General features: G+C 46.6%; 7 protein-coding genes across 7 annotated transcripts; 2 read left to right on the top strand and 5 right to left on the bottom strand.

Moving 5' to 3' along the window:
* Nucleotides 1–1,787: 1,787 nt before the first annotated feature.
* N7481_004907 (uncharacterized protein) lies at nucleotides 1,788–2,660 on the top strand (the record flags this gene model as incomplete). The annotated part of the gene is made up of 1 exon (XM_057264126.1): nucleotides 1,788–2,660. The coding sequence occupies one exon, from the start codon at nucleotides 1,788–1,790 to the stop codon at nucleotides 2,658–2,660; it is 873 nt and encodes a 290-aa protein (XP_057125787.1).
* Nucleotides 2,661–3,118: 458 nt separating this feature from the next.
* On the top strand, nucleotides 3,119–3,728 carry N7481_004908 (dynamin; the record flags this gene model as incomplete). Its single annotated transcript, XM_057264127.1, has 2 exons — nucleotides 3,119–3,405; nucleotides 3,464–3,728. Coding segments are annotated over 2 exons (552 nt in total), but the record flags the coding sequence as incomplete, so codon positions are not given.
* Nucleotides 3,729–4,014: 286 nt separating this feature from the next.
* On the bottom strand, nucleotides 4,015–5,957 carry N7481_004909 (uncharacterized protein; the record flags this gene model as incomplete). Its single annotated transcript, XM_057264128.1, has 3 exons — nucleotides 4,015–5,346; nucleotides 5,419–5,705; nucleotides 5,759–5,957. 3 exons carry the CDS (start codon nucleotides 5,955–5,957, stop codon nucleotides 4,015–4,017), a joined length of 1,818 nt encoding a protein of 605 aa, XP_057125789.1.
* Nucleotides 5,958–7,821: 1,864 nt separating this feature from the next.
* Nucleotides 7,822–8,495, bottom strand: N7481_004910 (uncharacterized protein; the record flags this gene model as incomplete). Its single annotated transcript, XM_057264129.1, has 2 exons — nucleotides 7,822–7,973; nucleotides 8,039–8,495. 2 exons carry the CDS (start codon nucleotides 8,493–8,495, stop codon nucleotides 7,822–7,824), a joined length of 609 nt encoding a protein of 202 aa, XP_057125790.1.
* Nucleotides 8,496–9,406: 911 nt separating this feature from the next.
* N7481_004911 (uncharacterized protein) lies at nucleotides 9,407–10,237 on the bottom strand (the record flags this gene model as incomplete). The annotated part of the gene is made up of 2 exons (XM_057264130.1): nucleotides 9,407–9,994; nucleotides 10,133–10,237. 2 exons carry the CDS (start codon nucleotides 10,235–10,237, stop codon nucleotides 9,407–9,409), a joined length of 693 nt encoding a protein of 230 aa, XP_057125791.1.
* Nucleotides 10,238–10,258: 21 nt separating this feature from the next.
* N7481_004912 (uncharacterized protein) lies at nucleotides 10,259–11,273 on the bottom strand (the record flags this gene model as incomplete). Its single annotated transcript, XM_057264131.1, has 3 exons — nucleotides 10,259–10,717; nucleotides 10,780–11,099; nucleotides 11,156–11,273. The coding sequence occupies 3 exons, from the start codon at nucleotides 11,271–11,273 to the stop codon at nucleotides 10,259–10,261; spliced, it is 897 nt and encodes a 298-aa protein (XP_057125792.1).
* Nucleotides 11,274–13,761: 2,488 nt separating this feature from the next.
* N7481_004913 (WD40 repeat domain-containing protein) lies at nucleotides 13,762–18,061 on the bottom strand (the record flags this gene model as incomplete). Its single annotated transcript, XM_057264132.1, has 3 exons — nucleotides 13,762–17,643; nucleotides 17,691–17,972; nucleotides 18,023–18,061. 3 exons carry the CDS (start codon nucleotides 18,059–18,061, stop codon nucleotides 13,762–13,764), a joined length of 4,203 nt encoding a protein of 1,400 aa, XP_057125793.1.
* Between the last annotated feature and the right edge of the window lie 607 nt (nucleotides 18,062–18,668).

The raw sequence follows: 18,668 nt of genomic DNA on the forward strand, positions 1-18,668 counted from the left end.
GACAACGCCAAAACCTGCCCATGGAAACCCAACCTGACTCTCATTCACCGCTTCTTTCGCCGCCTTTCTGTAATAGGCTTAACACCCTTTTGCACATGGACATTTTGAATGTGGCAGAATCGTGGCAGAAATCGGCGGTCGGTGAAGAAGGGTGGTGAGACTCCTCGATTCGCTCACACCCGTCCATAATCAGTAAGTCTGTGTCTGACTGCGATAATCGTTGGAATTTGACATGAAGCCGAAATGGCGATGTCCAGCAGTATTTTGATTCAGAATGACTCAAAATCGCGTTGATCTAACCAGTGCGTACAGCATAGCACAATGCTTCTTGAGGGACAGGGCAGGGTTGTGCTTCTATGCTTCTCCAAAGTGGAGCAGGGAGTACCGTAGGACCAATCATATCGATCTACTAGTGTGATCCCAGAGTCGTTCTGAGAAACCTCCATAGCCTATAGTCATACATTATAGCGAAATACAAGTTTAGAGGACAAGCAGACCTGGAAGCCAGATCTGCCAGCTGAAAACGAGCACGCGCCCTGTATCTCGAATACGAATGCCTAGGCAAACTGATGCCATCCTTTCTTCAGATTCAATCTTTGTCGGTCCCAACTTTGTCGAGGAGACTTCCTCCGCATTCCTGTTTGTCGATGAATTGGCATACTCGCTTGACAAGGAAAATAGTGATGAAGAAAGGGTTGGCTCTTTTTTTAGTCCGGGTATATACTTGACGGGCCTGAAAGAGAAAGCGGGCCTGAAAGAGAAAGCGAAGAATCATGATAAAAAGGTCGATGCAATGAAAGGCACTCCTCCACACTCAGCATGACACGTAATAGTCCGAATGTTCGACATTTACATGGAGTTGACTCGCGTACGCCAAAACCACAAACCCACGGACACGTTGCAATGTATCCTGCATTTGCGTACATAAACCGTATCATTGTTCCTAGCCCTCCTAATGAGACTCCGTTTGTCGGCCTCCTCCTGTCAATTCTTCAAGCTGATCTTCAGGGAAGCACGACGCCCTACCGACCATGAGGTATTCAAGAGGGGCTCAGGACAGACACCGACGTGATGCTAGTGGGGGCTGATTTCATTGGCTCATCAGATGGGCAAGAGGGGTGGGTACTTGCACGTCCTGAGGAACCATGATAAAATTTACCAAGTTTGCCGCAGCCTCAGTGATGCGAACGTGGTTGAAATGACACATCATGTCTTGGACATTATGCATCTGCTTGCTTACCATGTATGATGCTGTCGACTACCACAAATTCGGTAACACGTCGCAAAAAACCCCGCACTTGCATGCATGAAAATCAAGTATTTTCCCCTTCCACCTCTATACGGTCAATCTTATATTTTTCAAATTTCAATTTGCAAGATCTGCAAACTCAAAGTTGTGGTGCTGAGTTCATGGCTAGGGCTTTGAACGAAGTAAACGTTCAATGTTCGGCTCTTCGCCAGCCTGGAGACGCCAGAGATTTTCCAACTCGCATCAGCCAAAAAGAAAAGGTGATATTTCTCATGGCAAAGGCCCTGCGTACACATGTGGACGAAATCGTCGTCTTAATGTCATGTACAGTCATTTCCATATCCATTTCAGTCTCAGCTGACACATGTGTATGACGTGTCAAAATATCGCACGCACTAGATAACACAAAGTACCTCTGTCAATATGAGAAAACGGCTCATTAAATAGCCAAGCTTAGACCTCGTTCTTCATTCTTCAGTCTATGGAGGATAACTCGAAATATTTGTTTTTCTCTCTTATTGTTTTTCTCAGATTCAATATGGTGAATTGTGTTCCCTGCAACAAACAATTTCGCTCTCAAGAAGCCTTGGAGAAGCACCTTCAGTTTGGGCATCGTTGCGAGCTTTGCAATAAATCCTTCCAATCCATTCACTCAAAGCGTCAGCACACCAGAAGCGCAAAGAACCATTTCATGGAGAACCATCGCCCTGTAGTCAAAGCTGCACCACCACAGATGCCAGTAAAAGACTGCCAGGAAGGAAACGATCAACCACCTGAATCGGGGATTGGAGCGAATGGCGATAATCTGAATCTCACATATACTGGAGTACCTCGAGCTGCAGTAACACCGGTCTTCAAAGTAGCATGCCGCCTCCGTTTCACGAAGCCTGACGTCAATATGCTATTGAGACGCATCGATACCCAGTTAGACACTATGGTCATCTCAGCGCTTATTGAAGCTGCCCTTCGGCTGTTGCCGCCTGATAACTCTCCCAATGGTAGAGCCGAGGCGGAAGAAAGAATGCGGCAAAAGAGAGAGCGGGCGCTCATTCAAGAAACGTCTTTTATTGACCGAATGAGAGATCTCGGCTATCAATTTCGGACCGAGAGAGAGCAAAAGGAATTACGACTTAGCCCAACACCTGACATCCGATTTCATGAGCCGGTGTCAGTGAATGGACATTCCTGCTACTGGATAGAATACAAGAACTACTTTGGGTTTAAAGCGAATCCATTTATCACTTCGAAAAACAAGAAGCAATTTAGGAAATATGTGTCTGGGTTAGGACCGGGTGCTGTTGTATACAAATTAGGATATGAAATTGAACACATAGCAATGATTGGGGTCGAGATATTCCGGGAGGCTGAATTTCTCAATAACCTGGAGCAAGAGTCAAGGCTACGAAATTGAGTGAACGAGTCATAAGAGAAGGTTTTGAATGTTTTCTTGGGTGCATTTCGCATGGTGACATCTAAATTTCTGGAACGCTTTTTGAGGGTCGCTCTTAAACGTGTTTATAGGCATAGAGGAATATCCAGATAATAGTAGTCAATATACTAGATATCAGTCAAGAGAGGGGGGCAGGGGCGAGGAAGTCGTAGTAATGTCCACTTGTCTCTAGATTCCTAACCACAACTTCTGATTGGACAACGTCTCATAAAGCGTTACAGCCTAATAAAGCTGACTCGGTATCTATATCATCTCTTGATATGCCACTTGGCCCCAGCAGGAAAATCGAGATTTGCCACGACATTGAGGACATTTTGCATAATGGCGTCCAGATAGAGTATTCAAAGACACAAGGTATACTCCCTTGGATCGAGGATCTCTATCTAGAGTCTCATGGGTTTGAGCTAAGAACATTTAGCTCTTCGATCCTTTCCACCGTCATGAAGAAACAATCTGCAAAATGGCCTCCTCTAGCCGAAGGCTACATCTGCGATATAATATCTATCGTTCACAATTTTATCAGCACGGCCATGACAATATCCTGTCGCGATGACGTACTACACTCAAATATTCTCTCGTTTTTGATGGATGGCCTAATTGAGAGGTATCAGAAATCTCTTTCAATGACGGGTTTTCTCCTGAAAATTGAGAGAGAGGGAACACCGATGAGTCAAAATCATTACTTAAATAGTTATTTACAAAAGTGGTAAGTCTTGAACCCAATCTTGAGTTGACTGCGGCTTATTGAGCAACTCGGATTTCAGTCGCCAGGAACGAATTGCGTCTGCTGTTAAGAAGACTTCATTCTCTGTGGATATGCATGATGGCTCAAAACGGGATTGTTATCAAGTTTCTGATCTTGCGAGAATCCATCACATGGGTAATTTTAAACAGACGGTCGAGGATATCCATGACATTCTGAAATCATACTACAAGGTCGCACGAAAAGGATTTGTTGACAATGTGTGCATGCAAGCGGCGGACTTTTATCCGGTCACTGAACCCGAGGCCCCGATGAATATATTATAATAATATAGGATTTATCTTAATACCTCACCCATGACATCTCAGCCTTGAAGATTCATCTTTTAATACCACGTCCGATCGAAAAAAAGATTATTATAACCAATTATGCGCTATCTGATTTTTGTCTGTATCTTGTTTTCAACGTCCTGAATTTCCTGGGTTGTCGCCTGTCCATCCAGCGAATGAATATGCTCTCTAATCGTATTCTAATGGCTCCCGGCAAAATGTTAGATGAGCAGCAAAATGCCGTCTCCGATAAAAAATAGCAATCAAGATGTTCAACATAGTTTCAGTCAGTTTCGCAAAGTTCGAGAAAGCCTCTCTTTGCATGCTCAGGAGATAAGTGCAATACATATTGCTCTTGCTGAGCAGCCTCGCGAACGAGAGGTTCAAACGGCATTATTGGCTTAGTAGCTTTCACCGAAACTCTCCAGGAGGTGCAATTATCTGTGTCAACATCATCGTGGATTAAATCCCACTGGATGCGAACGTTTGTGGACCCACCAGTTTCTGAAACGAGCATTTGGTTCAGCGTACCAGTGACTTGAGAATAGTCTAACCACAGGTTGTCGACAGGACCGCGAATACCGTGTGTGGGACTCCAGGTTTCCGAGAAACGAATCTTACCAGAAAAGACACCTAGAAAATCTCCCTCGTGCACGGGGATGATGGAACAGACGAGCAAAGAACTGTCGTCTTTCGGCAAGAGGAAGGTGAATGAAGACTTATCTCCACCAGACTCTGACACTAGTTGGTTATCGTAGGGTGCGCATACCATATCAGGAGAGAAAGTCTGCAAGCCAACTCCCTTGTAGCTTTCTTCCTCGTTGGGGAAAGCCCATTCATTTCCGGCACAATTCCAACAGGACTCCTGAACTTTCAGCCTCTCAGTAACTTGAGGATTGTCAAGATCAGATACGCGCGCCAGGTCGCCTTTCCCGAGCCTAAGAAGCCGTGTTTCTAGCTGTTCGATATAAGGTCTATACTGTGCCTCCCACTTCTTGATTGTATCCACAAGAGAAACTTTTGACGTTTTGGGATACCCTTTGCAGTAGCTGTCGAATTCTTTGGTGCGGTAATATAGGACTTTTTCGATACCGGCTTCTCGCATTTTGAGAAGATTTCTCCAAAAGATCCGGCACTGTCGTTGGTTTTCGGCACCTAACCTGTATCCAGCATCTTCCATAAACCTCTTGGTTGCAGCTTTCTCCGCCATAGTGAAGCCGTCGGCAGGTCCTTTTGCAGACTGCAAGCTGGCAGGATCGATTAAAGCTGCACCCTTGAGAATGATTTTCCAGAATATTGTTTCACAGTACCGATTCTGCACACCCTTACCCATAGCCAAAGCGTTGTCCCTGTGAATGGCGCTGATTGCCTGTTCGTAACTATACTCCGCAACCTCATCGGTGTACTTTCGTATATGATTAAGGTCGGTCCTAGCTGGGCCCACGTAGGTTCGGTGACCGTATCTAGAGATTACTGAATTGACGATAAAGCACTCGAACAGAATCGAAGCCATTGCTTTCGTTGTGAACGCAGAGTCTGGGTGATAGGATGAGGAAGTTTCGACCGAGAGATTCGAGGGGTGGGCTGCGTTCCCATGGTCGTCAGTGGGCAAGGGCTAGATATCAGAACAATTTAACGTTAGATTAAGCAAGTAGGTCAATCAGATAAGGGCAAAGGAGTGCCATACCGGTTGATCAATACTCTGAGGGCCCGTCTCGATCGTTTCATCAGCAATGCGACCGGGTGATGGTTCATCAGCACATTTGTCTGAGCACTGCTGGGTTTGCTTCCTTTTTTTCTTCCTTGGTTCCGCGCCCACTAGATTTGCATACTCCCTTTTCTGGGCATTTGAAATCCTATTGGATCCACGCCCTTTAGCTGGAGAGGCCGGAGGTGTTTGTAAAGCTCGGCCGCTGGTTCTTAATGGAGTGTCGCCTGCGTTATTACCTTGGTTCGCGAGATGAGCCTGGAGGACTGAGTTCACCGTAAGCACTTGAACTCATAGCTAGATTAGATGTCCCGCGTACCATCATCGTCGACTTTAGAGATCAAAGAATCAATATAATCCTCATCATGATCTATGCTGGAGGCTGTGAATGCATCCCGGATAGCCTGGGCTAAGCGTCCACGTGTTGTTTCGTCCATGATCCTTAGAGAAAGTGATGCGATCGACGATGTGCCCACCTCCTGCATCTTAAATAAAGCCCCTCCTCCGCTCTGGAACATTCGAGCAGATTGATCGACGAGCCGAGTCCACTTATGTGGGGCTCTTGTCATGTGTTAACCAATTTAAATACCTATGGCGTCTCTCTAGCAACGATGGGGTGGATCTAGACCATCTTGGCTGGATCTCAAAACTACAGTGTGTGGCCTCTGCGGCTTGGATGAGTGCTGTAGACGGCTCGGCAAGGAAAAAATGGCGGGGGTTGGGTGACTCACCTCCAGGAGTTGGTCCCGGCCCCCTTCTTAACCTGCATCGTGTGTATCCCACTTAGGGCCAGCACCCCTCCTCCCTTCCTTCCACCTTTACCAAACAGCCGATCCGCTCGTCAGGACTTCAAGAAAGAGGTAGAGCACCTAGGCACGAGAATGTCCGCTCCTGGGTACTACAGCGCTGGTCCTAGGGCGTCTGCAGTTCCCAGGAACAGGCATTATGATCCTGGGATCTAGTAATGCGATACTAGGGCCATCAAAAGAGTGACTTGGAGCTCAAGGCCTCCTGGGACCCTATATATCCAGGGCAAAGGACAGCGCTGATACACTTAGATAAATTATTGATTCCTGGCTACAGAGTTGAATGCATATTCGAGGACTGGTCGTATAGCCAAGGAGCCTTTATGTAATTACCAGGGCTTAGACAGATACAGCCTTCCGACCGGAATTTTCCCGAGGGCCTGAATGTGCATCTCGTCCAAACATTAGTGCCGGTGATATTTTTTCCTTTATATAACCTGCACCAGGAACTCCAGTATAAGTTATACATACCCTAAAATACGAAAATCATATTCTAATGGCCTGAGGATATTCTTGGGCACTAATATTAGAAAATAGTAAATTTTTAATAGGCTCAATATTTTGAGATAAGAATTTTTTCACGAGAGAACATTTTTGGCTGAGAATTTTTGGGACATATATTGTTGTCGCTAGTGTAAAATTTTCAGAACAAAATATTCGTCGGTTCTATTTTTTTGTAGCACATAAGATTATGATTCTATAATATTCAGGAGTGAAAAAATTATACCTATCAGAAAATTCCCTCGACTGAATATTTTGTTAGTAGAATATTCACTAGCTTCAGTGGGGCGCTCGTTGGCGTCTCGGTTGATCGTCAGCGTTTCGCCAATGCAAAAGGCGCAAAACAAATGTACATTTCACAGGATGCCACGGTTGTACTCCGTAGACGGTCCCTCGATCTCCTGATTCCTAGGATGTTTCGTAGGAACTATCAGCGACGATCCCTACGATCTATGATCAATTGCCCACCCGGACTCGCTGGTCTGTTCTGACTTGCCGCGGAGACCGAGCCACTCCAAGGTGGAGAAAGGAGTAGCATCGAACCAATATAGAAGAGGACAGTCGAGTTGAAGAAGCCGATCCTGATCGGCTTCAACCAGAGAGCGAAACTCCTCAATTTGCCCAAGGCCCATGAGATACGTCCTATTGGTATTTCTACAATTTGAAGTAATGAAGTAGATGGTTGTTCAATTTCCTGGCTGAAGCTGCCCCACATCGTTCTCAATCTGCAACTATTGCAATGAAACCAGTCTCACTTGGGACAGGAAGGCCTCTAGACCTAAGCTTGCTAGCCCTCTTAGCTCTTCTCTTCGAAGACAGGCTTTCCCAATTTTCATACAAAGTCAAGTCTGAGCATGAAATCCTCGCTATGTGGCCCTGACCAGAAGTTTCTTGTAATTCTGCATTTGGCGTATCTTCGGAAGCGCGCGGCCAGTCGCCAAGCTCAGCAGACACTCGAGGAACGACCCAAAGTCCGCTATCCGCTTCAGCAGGGAGCCCCCACGGACTAGGCTCGGGCTCTTCGGGGGCAGGCTCAGTTTCTTCGGGGACAGGCTCGGGCTCTTCGGGGGGATACTCAGGTTCTTCGGGGGGCAGGCTCGGGCTCTTCGGGGGGATACTCATTTTCTTCGGGGACAGGCTCGGGCTCTTCGGGGGCAGGCTCAGGCCCTTCGGAGACAGGCCCTTGTAGAAGGGTTTCATTTGAGATGATGCCGTTCGGTGTCTTCACTAACGATGTAGAAAAAATCGAATCAGCTTATTAGCCTATCTCTAATTTGCTGGAAGTGACTGACCCTGCTGCTCTTTCATAGAAAATATGCGAATCGATAGTATCTCGATAATCATTTTCATCACCGCATTATCGAACTGATGATCTTGGCCGATAACATTGTAGAATTCTTGTAAACCAAGCCCCGGATCATTAGGCCTTAACGAGCGCTGCAATTTTCCTTGAATGTAACCTGGAAGCCAAGTTTCACCAGCGGGGAGAGTTGAAAAAATGTCCCTCATTATCCGTAGAATTTCAAGCACTGGGAGCTCCTCATCTAAGAGCAGCATCTTTTGCTGAGAAAGGGCTTCAAGATCAGCAAGACCCCAGGTCCTTGACGCATGGTAAACTAAAACGCTCCTCTTGTACTCTCTAGCGAGATCTGATGTGCCTTCGTCAAGAGGCGAACTGACTGTCTCGTAACCGCCTGTGTATAAGAAGTGCGCCACGGTATGTCCAACATCTTCATCAATATCAGACATGAATATAGTTGATGATCCAAGAGATGCCAGGGCGAGCTTTTCGTAATTTTGAAGGAAATAAGCGGGAATGCCATATTGCTTGCTTCCTATTACGAGAGTAACAAAAGGGGATTCGTAGGGCCAGGGAACAGGTTAGAAAACGTCATTTGTAACCCCTTCAAAGAACTCACGATGATAAAGGCCGGTGATAGTCAACCCTGGGAGAGATCTCTGGGGTGAGAGGCGGCCTCGGCACCTCATTGGAGTTGCGCTGTTTCGTTTTCTTCTTTGCCATTTTCAGTCTCACTGTGACTTTATCGAGTGAATACCTGGAGATTTTCCAAGAATACTGTAAAAGACAAAAGGGAGAGAAGTCCTGACTACATCTAATATAGTAGAAGGTAGGGAGAAGCAGGGTAATGCAAGTATGAGTTGTCCTGCAAAGCTGCCGGAACACGTCATCTGTGCACTGAATGGCAATTTAGTGTCAGTAATTAAAATGCAATGAGTCAGTAAATGGATTACTACAAGTAACTACTTTCTCTCCGGTCCTTGGTGTCCATCATGGAGATAGCTTATCCAACACGCTTATGTGTGGTACTGATGATCGCCCGGGCCGTGAACGGACCCCGGCCGACGCGAGACCGTTCCACGTTACTCCGACACAGGGGGAAAAGTGGCGAAACTAGGAACGAGCGGGGTAAATGAGCTGTATGTTTCTAGCCGAATAGGGAGCATGGGAGCCTTCTTCGACAAACTGGCTCCCAATGATAAGCCTCCATTGGGATTCTTCCTGCGTCACGCCTCCCCGTACGAACGGAACCCACAAAAAGGATAAGAGAAGAAAAGCGCTTAAACATTGAGTGGCTTGAATTTCCCTGATTAATACAAGCGAAACACATGAAAGAGCAAAGGAGAGCTTCGGCACTGAGTCATTGGCTGATGGCAGTTTCGAGAAAGCCTCTTTCGGCATTTTCAGACGACAAGTGCAGTTCATATTGCCCGTGCTGAGTAGCCACGCGAAGTAGAGGCTCAAATGGCATGATTTTCTTGGAGGCTTTAACAGAGACTCGCCACGAAATGTCAGGCTGTGTCTCGACATCGCCGCAGAAAGCAACCCAGTGAAGGCACACGTTTGCTTTACCACCAGGTTCAGACACCTGCATCTGGTTCAGTACCCCTGTGACTTGAGAATAGTCAAGCCAAAGTCTCCCGGTGGGTCCAGGAATGCTATGGGCTATACTGAACTCCTCCGAGAAACGAATTGCGCCAGCAAATATGCCTAAGAAGTCACCTTTGTACACAGGTATAATAGAAGCAACAAACAAAGTGCTGTCCTCCTTAGGCAAAAGAGTGATGAATGCAGACTTATCGGTCTCACCTTCGTACACCAGTCCATCGCTAAGTCTAATGCCTAGATTGTCGGCAGAAAGTGACTCTGCGGCGCCCTGTTTGAAAATTTCCTCCTCAGCGACGGAAGCCCACTCATTGGATGCATTATTCCACGAGGTCTCTGAAACCTTCAAGAGCCCTCGCACTTAAGAGTCATTGAGATAGCTCAGTCGTTTCGAGTCTCCTCCACTCAGTGATAAGATTCAAGTTTCCAATTGCTCGATATAAGGGAGATACTTCTTCTCCCACTTGAAAACTTTGTTTACTAGTGAGATTTCCGCTGTTCTGGAATAGCCTCTACAAAAGCTGTCGAATTCCTTCGAGCGGTAGAGAAGAACTTTGTGAATACCCGCCTCACGCATCTCGTACATATTCTTCCAGAAAATACGATATTATCGCTGATTCTCGGAGCCCAAGCTATGGCCGATATCCTCCATAAACTTCCGGGTAGCAGCTTTTTCCGCCATAGAGAATCCATCGACCGGGCCTTTGGCGGGGGGCAATATTGCGGGATCGATCAAAGCGGCGCATTTAAGGATTATTGGCCAAAAAATGGTTTCGTTGTAATTGGTCTGTATTGCTTTGCCGGCGCTGAAAGCGGTGTCTCTCCGAATTTTTTCAATCGCCTCATCATAAGCGTATCTGGACAACTTGTCGACATACTCCTGTATCTTTGCCAGCTCGGTTGATATCACAGCTGAGCTGATGCGTTGTCCGTACTTCGCTATAGCGGAGTTCGATTTAACACATTCCATAATTATCGTTGTCATGATCTTCATTTCGTAGGCCGAATCAAAAAATGACGGCAAGGGGCTATCGCAGGGTATTGGCAAAGTTTCGTCGGCTTCAGACTAAAAGCTAATCATGAGTTTTTTCATCCTTCTCTTACCGACTTCAAGTAATGATATCTCACCGTTTGATATGTTTGAGGCGACAGAGTTCTCTGGGGAGAATTGTCGCTAGAAATCCCACTTTCACAGCTTCTAGGCGCTCCGGGTTGCCGATCCATTAATTTAAAGCCATGGCGGCTTTTTCGCTTCCTCTTTTTCCGTTCCCCTGTACCGGCCATATCATTGTAGGTCGTTCTGCCCTCCGTTGCAGCCAGTTTCTCAAGGCGCTCAGATCCACGCGTGTCATTTGGCGGAGTGAGGGGTGTTTCGAGTGTCGTTGCTTTTAGCCGAGAGATAGACTCGGTCCCGCTGCATTTTCCAGTTCTGAGCTGGGCTTCGCGAACTAGAAAAATAGTCAGTGACCCAGTATAGCTTAGCACTAGGCAGAGGTTCGCTCACGATGGTTCACAGCATGCGTAGTAAGTGACCTCAGAAGCTCCTCGCTGTTTTCAACTCCACAAATAGCGAACAACTCCCTAATCTTCTGGGCTGCAAGGTCCGAGACAGTATCCTCCATGGCGGGCGATGAGTGGAGGAAGGAAGTTTGATTTCTTGAAACTTCCTCCAGGAATCCTCCCAGGACTCCCACTCGAATGTTCTAGGCAGTGACTCCCTTCGGGGGCGGAGACATGGGCCAATCACATCAACACCAGGGACTCGCGAAAAATAGCACCCTCCAGGCCAAGGTAAGACTCCAGACAGGTTCGCCTCCTTTCGGTTTGTCGTTTTGGCTACCGCAGGAAAAGAGAAATTAGGCAAAGGCATATCAACACGACCATCTTGCAGGTGAGATAACTCTAGAGGCCGATGGCCCGCAATGGACAATTCGAGGCAGGTGATAACCTCAGCTCGCAGATAATTTATCGAGGGCGTGGATAATCGGGGGCATGACTCCTACTGCACACGTCGCAAATAATGATCCGAGTCGGATAATTTCCCCAATTTGTGACTTCCCATTTCGTGCAAAATAAGTCCGGTCGGATACCGGTGAAGGGTCGCGGTTGCCCCGAGTATTGAGGAACACGTTGAAGTGATTGCTGAGGGCGTGTTCAGTGAAAAATGGAGAGCCCACAGATGAACCTACAGATGTGAGCCATCCATCTGCATTGCCGTGTTGCTTGCCTCTGGGTTGATTTTCGAACAGTCAAATTGTGAACGATAAAGGCCGATATGCGTCATGTTGATCGTGTGATGATGGTGGTGAAGTGAATTGAGCGCCGACCGGTGAAAGAAGAACGTATTAATCTTGGGCAAAAGTACGGTGTTCAATTACTGCCATTGGGTAAATAGAATGTGGTTACCTTCTCTTTCCAGAGCCCCACACATATCACGTGCGCTTCCTAATACCCCTGGACCCCCCATGTTTGGTGCATGAAGGTTTTGACGTCTCCAGTTTTGTTCCACCACAGGCGGGGATGGGGAAATTTTTTACTCCTGACTTCTCCACCTTCGGACCCTGCCAGCCGTCGTCTGATAGTTCTGCTTCCCCCGATGGAACACTTCTTACGATAGGCCACGGTTTTCCCTATTTTCAAGCTGTCGTGTGTAGTCCTGATTCCCCCGATAGAACAGTTCATACGACAGGCCACGATTTTCCCTATTTTCAAGCTGTCATGTGTAGTCCTGGTTCCCCCGATAGAACAGTTCATACAACAGGCCACGATTTTCCCTATTTTCAAGCTGTCATGTGTAGTCCTGGTTCCCCCGATAGAACAGTTCGTACGATAGACCACTGTTTTCCCTATTTTCAAGCTGTCATGTGTAGTCCTGGTTCCCCCGATAGAACAGTTCGTACGATAGACCACTGTTTTCCCTATTTTCAAGCTGTCGTGTGTAGTCCTGATTCCCCCGATAGAACAGTTCCTACGATAGGCCACAGGTTTATCCTTCTCCAAAGTGGAGCAAGGAATAGCCTAGAACCAATCACGTCATACCACTTATAATGCCCCGTGAGCTGTATTAGACTCGTTTCGAACATCAGTCCGCATCACAAAGTCTCAAGGCATAAATGAGGCTATGACTGTTAATGACACAAGGGTAATGTTCTTGTGAAGAAAGTCCCTACTCTTTGAAGCTTTCCATTTCAGGAATGTACGGTCTGCAGATTACCGAAATTTCAAGGTAAATTCACAGTCCTATGATAGCAGGGCGAAACCACTGTTGCTGCTTGACGAAAGTTCTTGAGGTGGACCGGGCACATTGCATGCTAGCTTTTCGAGCGGGGGGATTCTCACTCCACCATGTGACCTTGCGGTGATTACGTGAGACTTGGGTTTACGCGAAGAATAGTTAGAGATTAGCACGCATCGGATCGACCTGAGCCAGACAAATCAAACACAATGATCACGTGTAAGCTAGCCAAATGCGAGGTTTATTTCACAGTTAGCTCTGTACACTTAGGGATGGGCATTCTGGATACCGTAGTGTAGCAAGGAAGCCAAACCAGACTGGGGAATATCTGAAGGCCAATTGCAAAGCCAAGAAACAGGGAGAAGAGGCTAAAAAGGAAACAAAGTCGGCAGCCAACGAGAAGCGAGGAATTGTAATGGGCGAATCAGAGTCAAACGATGGTGCAGGTTTGACAGGCCAGCTTTCGCGGCAGTAGCCACGCACCTCATATGTAGTCGATGATGATGATGGTGATGATTTCATTCACGCTGACCCCCTCGTCTCAACGAAGACCTCATATGTAGTCATGTCCGAAATAGCCCCTTCCACTCGTTCCTCGTTTCAGGGCATAAAGTTTGAGAACAGGGTGGTCCCGAGGGCGGAGAAATGGGTGGCAGACCAATTAGAAGAAGACTTCAAAAGGTGCTGAGCAAAAGTATGCTTCTCCAATGTGGAGCAAGGAGTAGCTGAGGGCCAATCATGTCCAAGCACTCCTAGCGCTATGTGAGCGTCATTCTCATCACAAAGCCTCAAAGCATATTGATCGAGACAGGCCGCTTCATTTAGAAAAAGGGAGAGTAGTTCTATTTTCCTCTTTCACGAGACGTTCTGATATGCTAATACCACGCATCAAATGCGTTCTGGATAACAACGACTTGTCCTGCCCTTGGGATATATATCCGATCTCGGCAGACCCGAACCAATTCCACACTCTCTGCATCAAGCCAGTCGTCAGGTAAAAATATATGCCGTCGAACGGGGCCTTCCCCATCATTTCCAAGCCAAACCGAACAGATCCAATTTTCCTTGCTGAGGAAAATGAGACTGCCGCCACGGACCTGCTTGAGCATACCTTGGCCTCTAGTACAGGAAAAAAATCCTAAAGGCATGGCAATAACATCACTGAGGCTCTCAATCAGGGGAGTGGGGAAGACCCCATCATCAACATTGTCATTTAATCGAGCCATAGGGATTTTCATGAACTGGGAGCCGCTAATGGTTTCCGAGGAGTGGTGGGTTGTAACAAGCAATAGTGTATTTGTCTCGGGAGAAGTCAAGACTTCTTTGACTCTGCGTACAGCCAAAGACGGGTGAAGTGTGGTACCCGCCGGTTCGGTTTTCACATAGTCCAACAGCTCCAGCCCAAATGTGAGATCTGACAACGAAATATCGAGTGATATACTGGATACGGATATTTGATCCTGCCACCGGTAGATGTTGATTTTGTCCGTGCCGACTCCAAGAATCAACTCATCCCCACTGGGATGATTGATCCATCTGCTAAATTCCCCTAAAGAGTGACGACTCTCTTTAACGCAATAAGAATCGAGCTCCCAAATAAACATCTCGTCTTTCATGACCACCAGAAGAGCCTGCGATGTTCGCTGAAATAGAATTTGTTCGACACGCGACTGGAATCTGAATGATGCCAATTGGTTGAACTCATGAGTTTTAGGGTTTAGTGACACGATGAACAACCGCGCACCTAAATCTGCAATTGCAAGAAACTTCCCATCAGGACTCCAGGCAATGTGCTCAATCCGTACTCTGGTGGGTAGATCCAAAGAAAACTTCGCTCCGCCATTCAATATCACATTGACTTGCCCATTCAAATAGCCAGTGCTGTATGTATATGAGTTTGCACATGTGGCCAATGCAGTAATAATGGATTGATCCTCGCCTGACTTGGGTTGCCGTGGGAGCGGAGTCTCTAAGGGTGTCGGATCTTGGCTTCGCTTATCGGAAGACATGATTGCAAAAAGCGATGGTTCCCAAATTGTGCATTGAGAGTTCTGTATGCCGTATATTTTGCCGTTTATTGGAGCCACTGAAATTGCCACGAAGTTGCCTTCAGTTCCGCGTGCGTGATGTAACAACTCTAGATCAGAAATTCGTCGAATTTTGATCGTTCCTGCCATATCGCCGGTGACAATAAAGTCCGACGTAGCGTTACACGCCATTGTTGACACTGTATCAGCGCAAGTCGCTACTGATTCCTGACGTAGAATGTCGATTATCTCGAGGGATCCAAGTTCTTCGCGAACTATTATCTGTCCTGGGTGTGAAGACCAACACAGTTGTATGACATCATTTTGCAGACACGATGATCGCTCGAGCCTGGCCGTACAGGAAAACGATTGAAGATCCCAAACTTCTATAGGATCTCCCCTGAAACCGATTGCGAGAAATCTTGATTGATGATCAAAAGTGGCACATGACGGATTTAGCCATTGATTTGCAAGCTTGCTCCGTGCACCAAGGTCCACCTCTGTCCAATCATGGGTAACGCCGTCCAATAGTAGCTTCCGGAGGACATGGTCTTCGGAAAAAGTCAGTATCGTGCAGTCATCTTGCCCAAAGGAAGAAGCGAGAATAGTTGTGTTTGGGGTGCTATTAAATGTCTGGTGGGGCTTTTTAGTGGAAAGGTCCCATAGCGTGGTTGTTGTTGGCCCATAAGTTACCAATCTTTTTCCAGATCGACTGAACTCACAACCCATGACACGCTCGCCGTGGACGAATTCACACGCAGGGCCCGTCTTTGGGTAATTATACATCAACACGAGGCCCTCTTGTGTTGAAGTAGTAATGACGAAATGATTTGTTGAGCAGCTGATCCCCGTACCACGGCAACCATGATCGATGGTAAATGCAGCGAGATAATCATCCCATTCCTGGAATAGAAGTCCATCCACAGTTATTTTCGAAGTCCGCGCGAGTGGCTTAATAAAAGATTCGAGAGGGCAGTAGGCAGGAATCAAGTCAAATATCACGTCTGGATCACTAAGCAAAGGTCTTGAGAAACGCTCGACTATCATGCAAAGATCAAAGGAGCATTTTTCGATTAGTTTGATACTTTTCGATGTGGGCATAGTTTCCTTTGTCTGTGTAATGAAGCGATTGATTGAAAAGGCCGCCATGGTCAAATACTGAAGCTCTTGGGAATGACAGACCAGAAAGATCCACTCAAGAACGCCTTGCCCGGAGAAGAATTTCAGCAGCAAGCACATAATAGATGCGCTATGGTTGATCTCACATTCGTCAAGATGACGAAACCAAAACTTCATTGCATATTCATGAAATAAGCCGAGATTTCTCTGTTGTCTCGGACCAGCAGAAGCAAGAGAGTTAAGGCATGACAGACTGCTCGTGAAAATTGAGAGATGAGCCGACTTTGAATCAACGTTGAGGACAGAGTTCTGCTTCAAGATGAAGCTCTGCACGGTCGGATGAAAAAGCCTCACTTGAGATTTATCGTTAATTATAACAAAACGCCCACAGAGTCGGGAAATGGTGGATTTGAGATCAATGAATTCAACGCCCAGAAGTTTCATTCCGTGCTGCATTTGCTCAATCGTTATTGGGACAAATGAGTACAGTATCCAAGGCATTAGATCTCGAAGGTCGTCTTTGTCGTCTGTTGTCAAGCCGGAAGCCAGATCCCTTTCTATTAATTCGTAAAACGAAGTGGCACCTTCGAGAGGGGCCTGATTTAGCGCACTTTGCAGTCGATCCTTTCTTCGACATTTCTTGATCTCCTCATATAGAAGATTGGCACAAAGGAAGTTACCACCAGAGCCTCTGAGAATGTATGATATGATCTCGGATTTTAGATCCTCCAGGCCACGCAGACCTTCGATCCTTTTCGCAACAAATGATCGCAGGTCTTTTTCCACGCCCTTGTGGCATCTTAAATTCAAAATCTGGGGTTTGAAACTTCCCTGAGACATTTCAGAGGGCCAGGTATATTGAGATATTCTACTTGCAACCAGCAAGCGCAAGGGGAAACCAATAGCTGAGTGCTCATCCATAGCGGCAAGGAAAGACCCTGCATCACGGAACTTGTCGATATCATCTATAATGAGGTATATTCTGTCCTTTGATCCAACACTGAGAAAAGTGGAAGCAAGAATTCTCCAAAATATGATCCAAGAAGAGTCAAGATCGTTGTTCAGCCCCATCAGCAGGGTGGAAACTGGGTCAAGCCCTGGTATCTGAGCAGAGAGCTGCCGAACAAAGGAGCCGAGGAGAACATTGGGCGATAAAGAAGCCTCTGAAGCTTTAGGAGCAGAGAAATAACATAGCTTGCAGTCAGGTTGCATTCTGATGTGCTTTGCGATGAAAGCAGAAAGTATGGACTTTCCGCTTCCAGATTGTCCAGACAGCCAGAGAGATCTCGGCTTCCTTTCTTCGCCATACATCCATAATGAGAATGTCGGGTCTGAAAAAATCCAATCACATGAGCCAGGTACTAAATCAAGCAAAGATTTCGAAATTTCTTGGTCATTCTCCAAGTTGACTCGGGCACCACTTGTCCAGTATTTGCCACACAAAGGTTTTCGGGTGGCATCGACAATCATTTTCCTCAGAACGCAAAGGAAAGCTATATAATTCCCGTCGCAGCGACTACGGTATTTGCAAATCATGTGGTGGTCGGTATTGAGCGGCATGATGATTTCCCCTGCACGACCTAAGGTTGCCGAGGACTTTTTGACGACCATCTGAATCCGTTAGTGCGTCCAGTCCTTGAGAGCACAGACTAACTTACGCGGCTAGTCAAAGGCACTCCCCGAGTCTCATAAAATGATGCAATGGTTATTCCCGGAAGAGAACTAAGGAAGTTTTTGTCGATTCGGTTCAAAACATTAGAATCTGAACGGAGCTCCGTGACATAGGGCTTCAAGAAGAATCCGAGGCTCATTTTTCGAATGGCATCGTCCATTAGATCAGCAACTTCAGAACCATGATGTGGAGTAGCCAGGAAAATCATGGCAAATGTGGAACGTATCAAAGACTGGTATTGGGAATCCTTGATACCCTGAATACAAGCCTGCACGACAATTATTAAGTGCTATTGGGCGTTAGATATGTACGACATACCTGCTCCGCAACGACACCTCCCATCGAATGCGCAACCATGATTATGGGAATCTGTCAGTATTAAATATAAGATCAGCCGTAGTGAACTCTAATCCCAAGAAGATGACACAAACATCGCCGAAGGGAATCTCTCCAATGATTTCATTTGCAGCAACCTTTATTCGAGCAAGGAGCTCCTGAGAGAAATCATCAATGCAGGAGAAGTTCCTGGTAAGCGTGGGCCAGACGCTGGCGTCGTAGCCGTATGTAGTGATTCGAACATCAGCCAGACCTGGTTCTTGGTGTAGCCAACCTGGCCAAAAACGCCCCAGGTCCTTTTTATAACTCCATGTATAATGACTCCGGCCACCGAGACCATGAATAAATATGATGTCTACAACCGGTTTGCAATGCTGTGGTTTGTACACATGGGTTAATCCCAGAGCATTCACAGATTTTCTGTCCAGCCGCGGTTGATGGTGAGACATCCTCGTGTCTCTCACCCAACTCATGTGTCCTAGGCTGAAAAAAGCAACACCACGACGTTTTATCAAGTGGTCTTGATCAGAGGGAAATTACAAGAGTATTTACACAAAATCTGAAAGCGCAGCTCGTTAATTTATGTGTACCCTGGGTATTGGGCGTCTAGAAGCCCGGTTTTGTAGGC

The sequence above is a fragment of the Penicillium waksmanii genome (genome assembly GCF_028829765.1).
Source record: "Penicillium waksmanii strain IBT 27052 chromosome Unknown utg000004l:1.0-5674109.0:1.0-5678898.0, whole genome shotgun sequence".
NCBI lineage: Eukaryota > Fungi > Ascomycota > Eurotiomycetes > Eurotiales > Aspergillaceae > Penicillium > Penicillium waksmanii.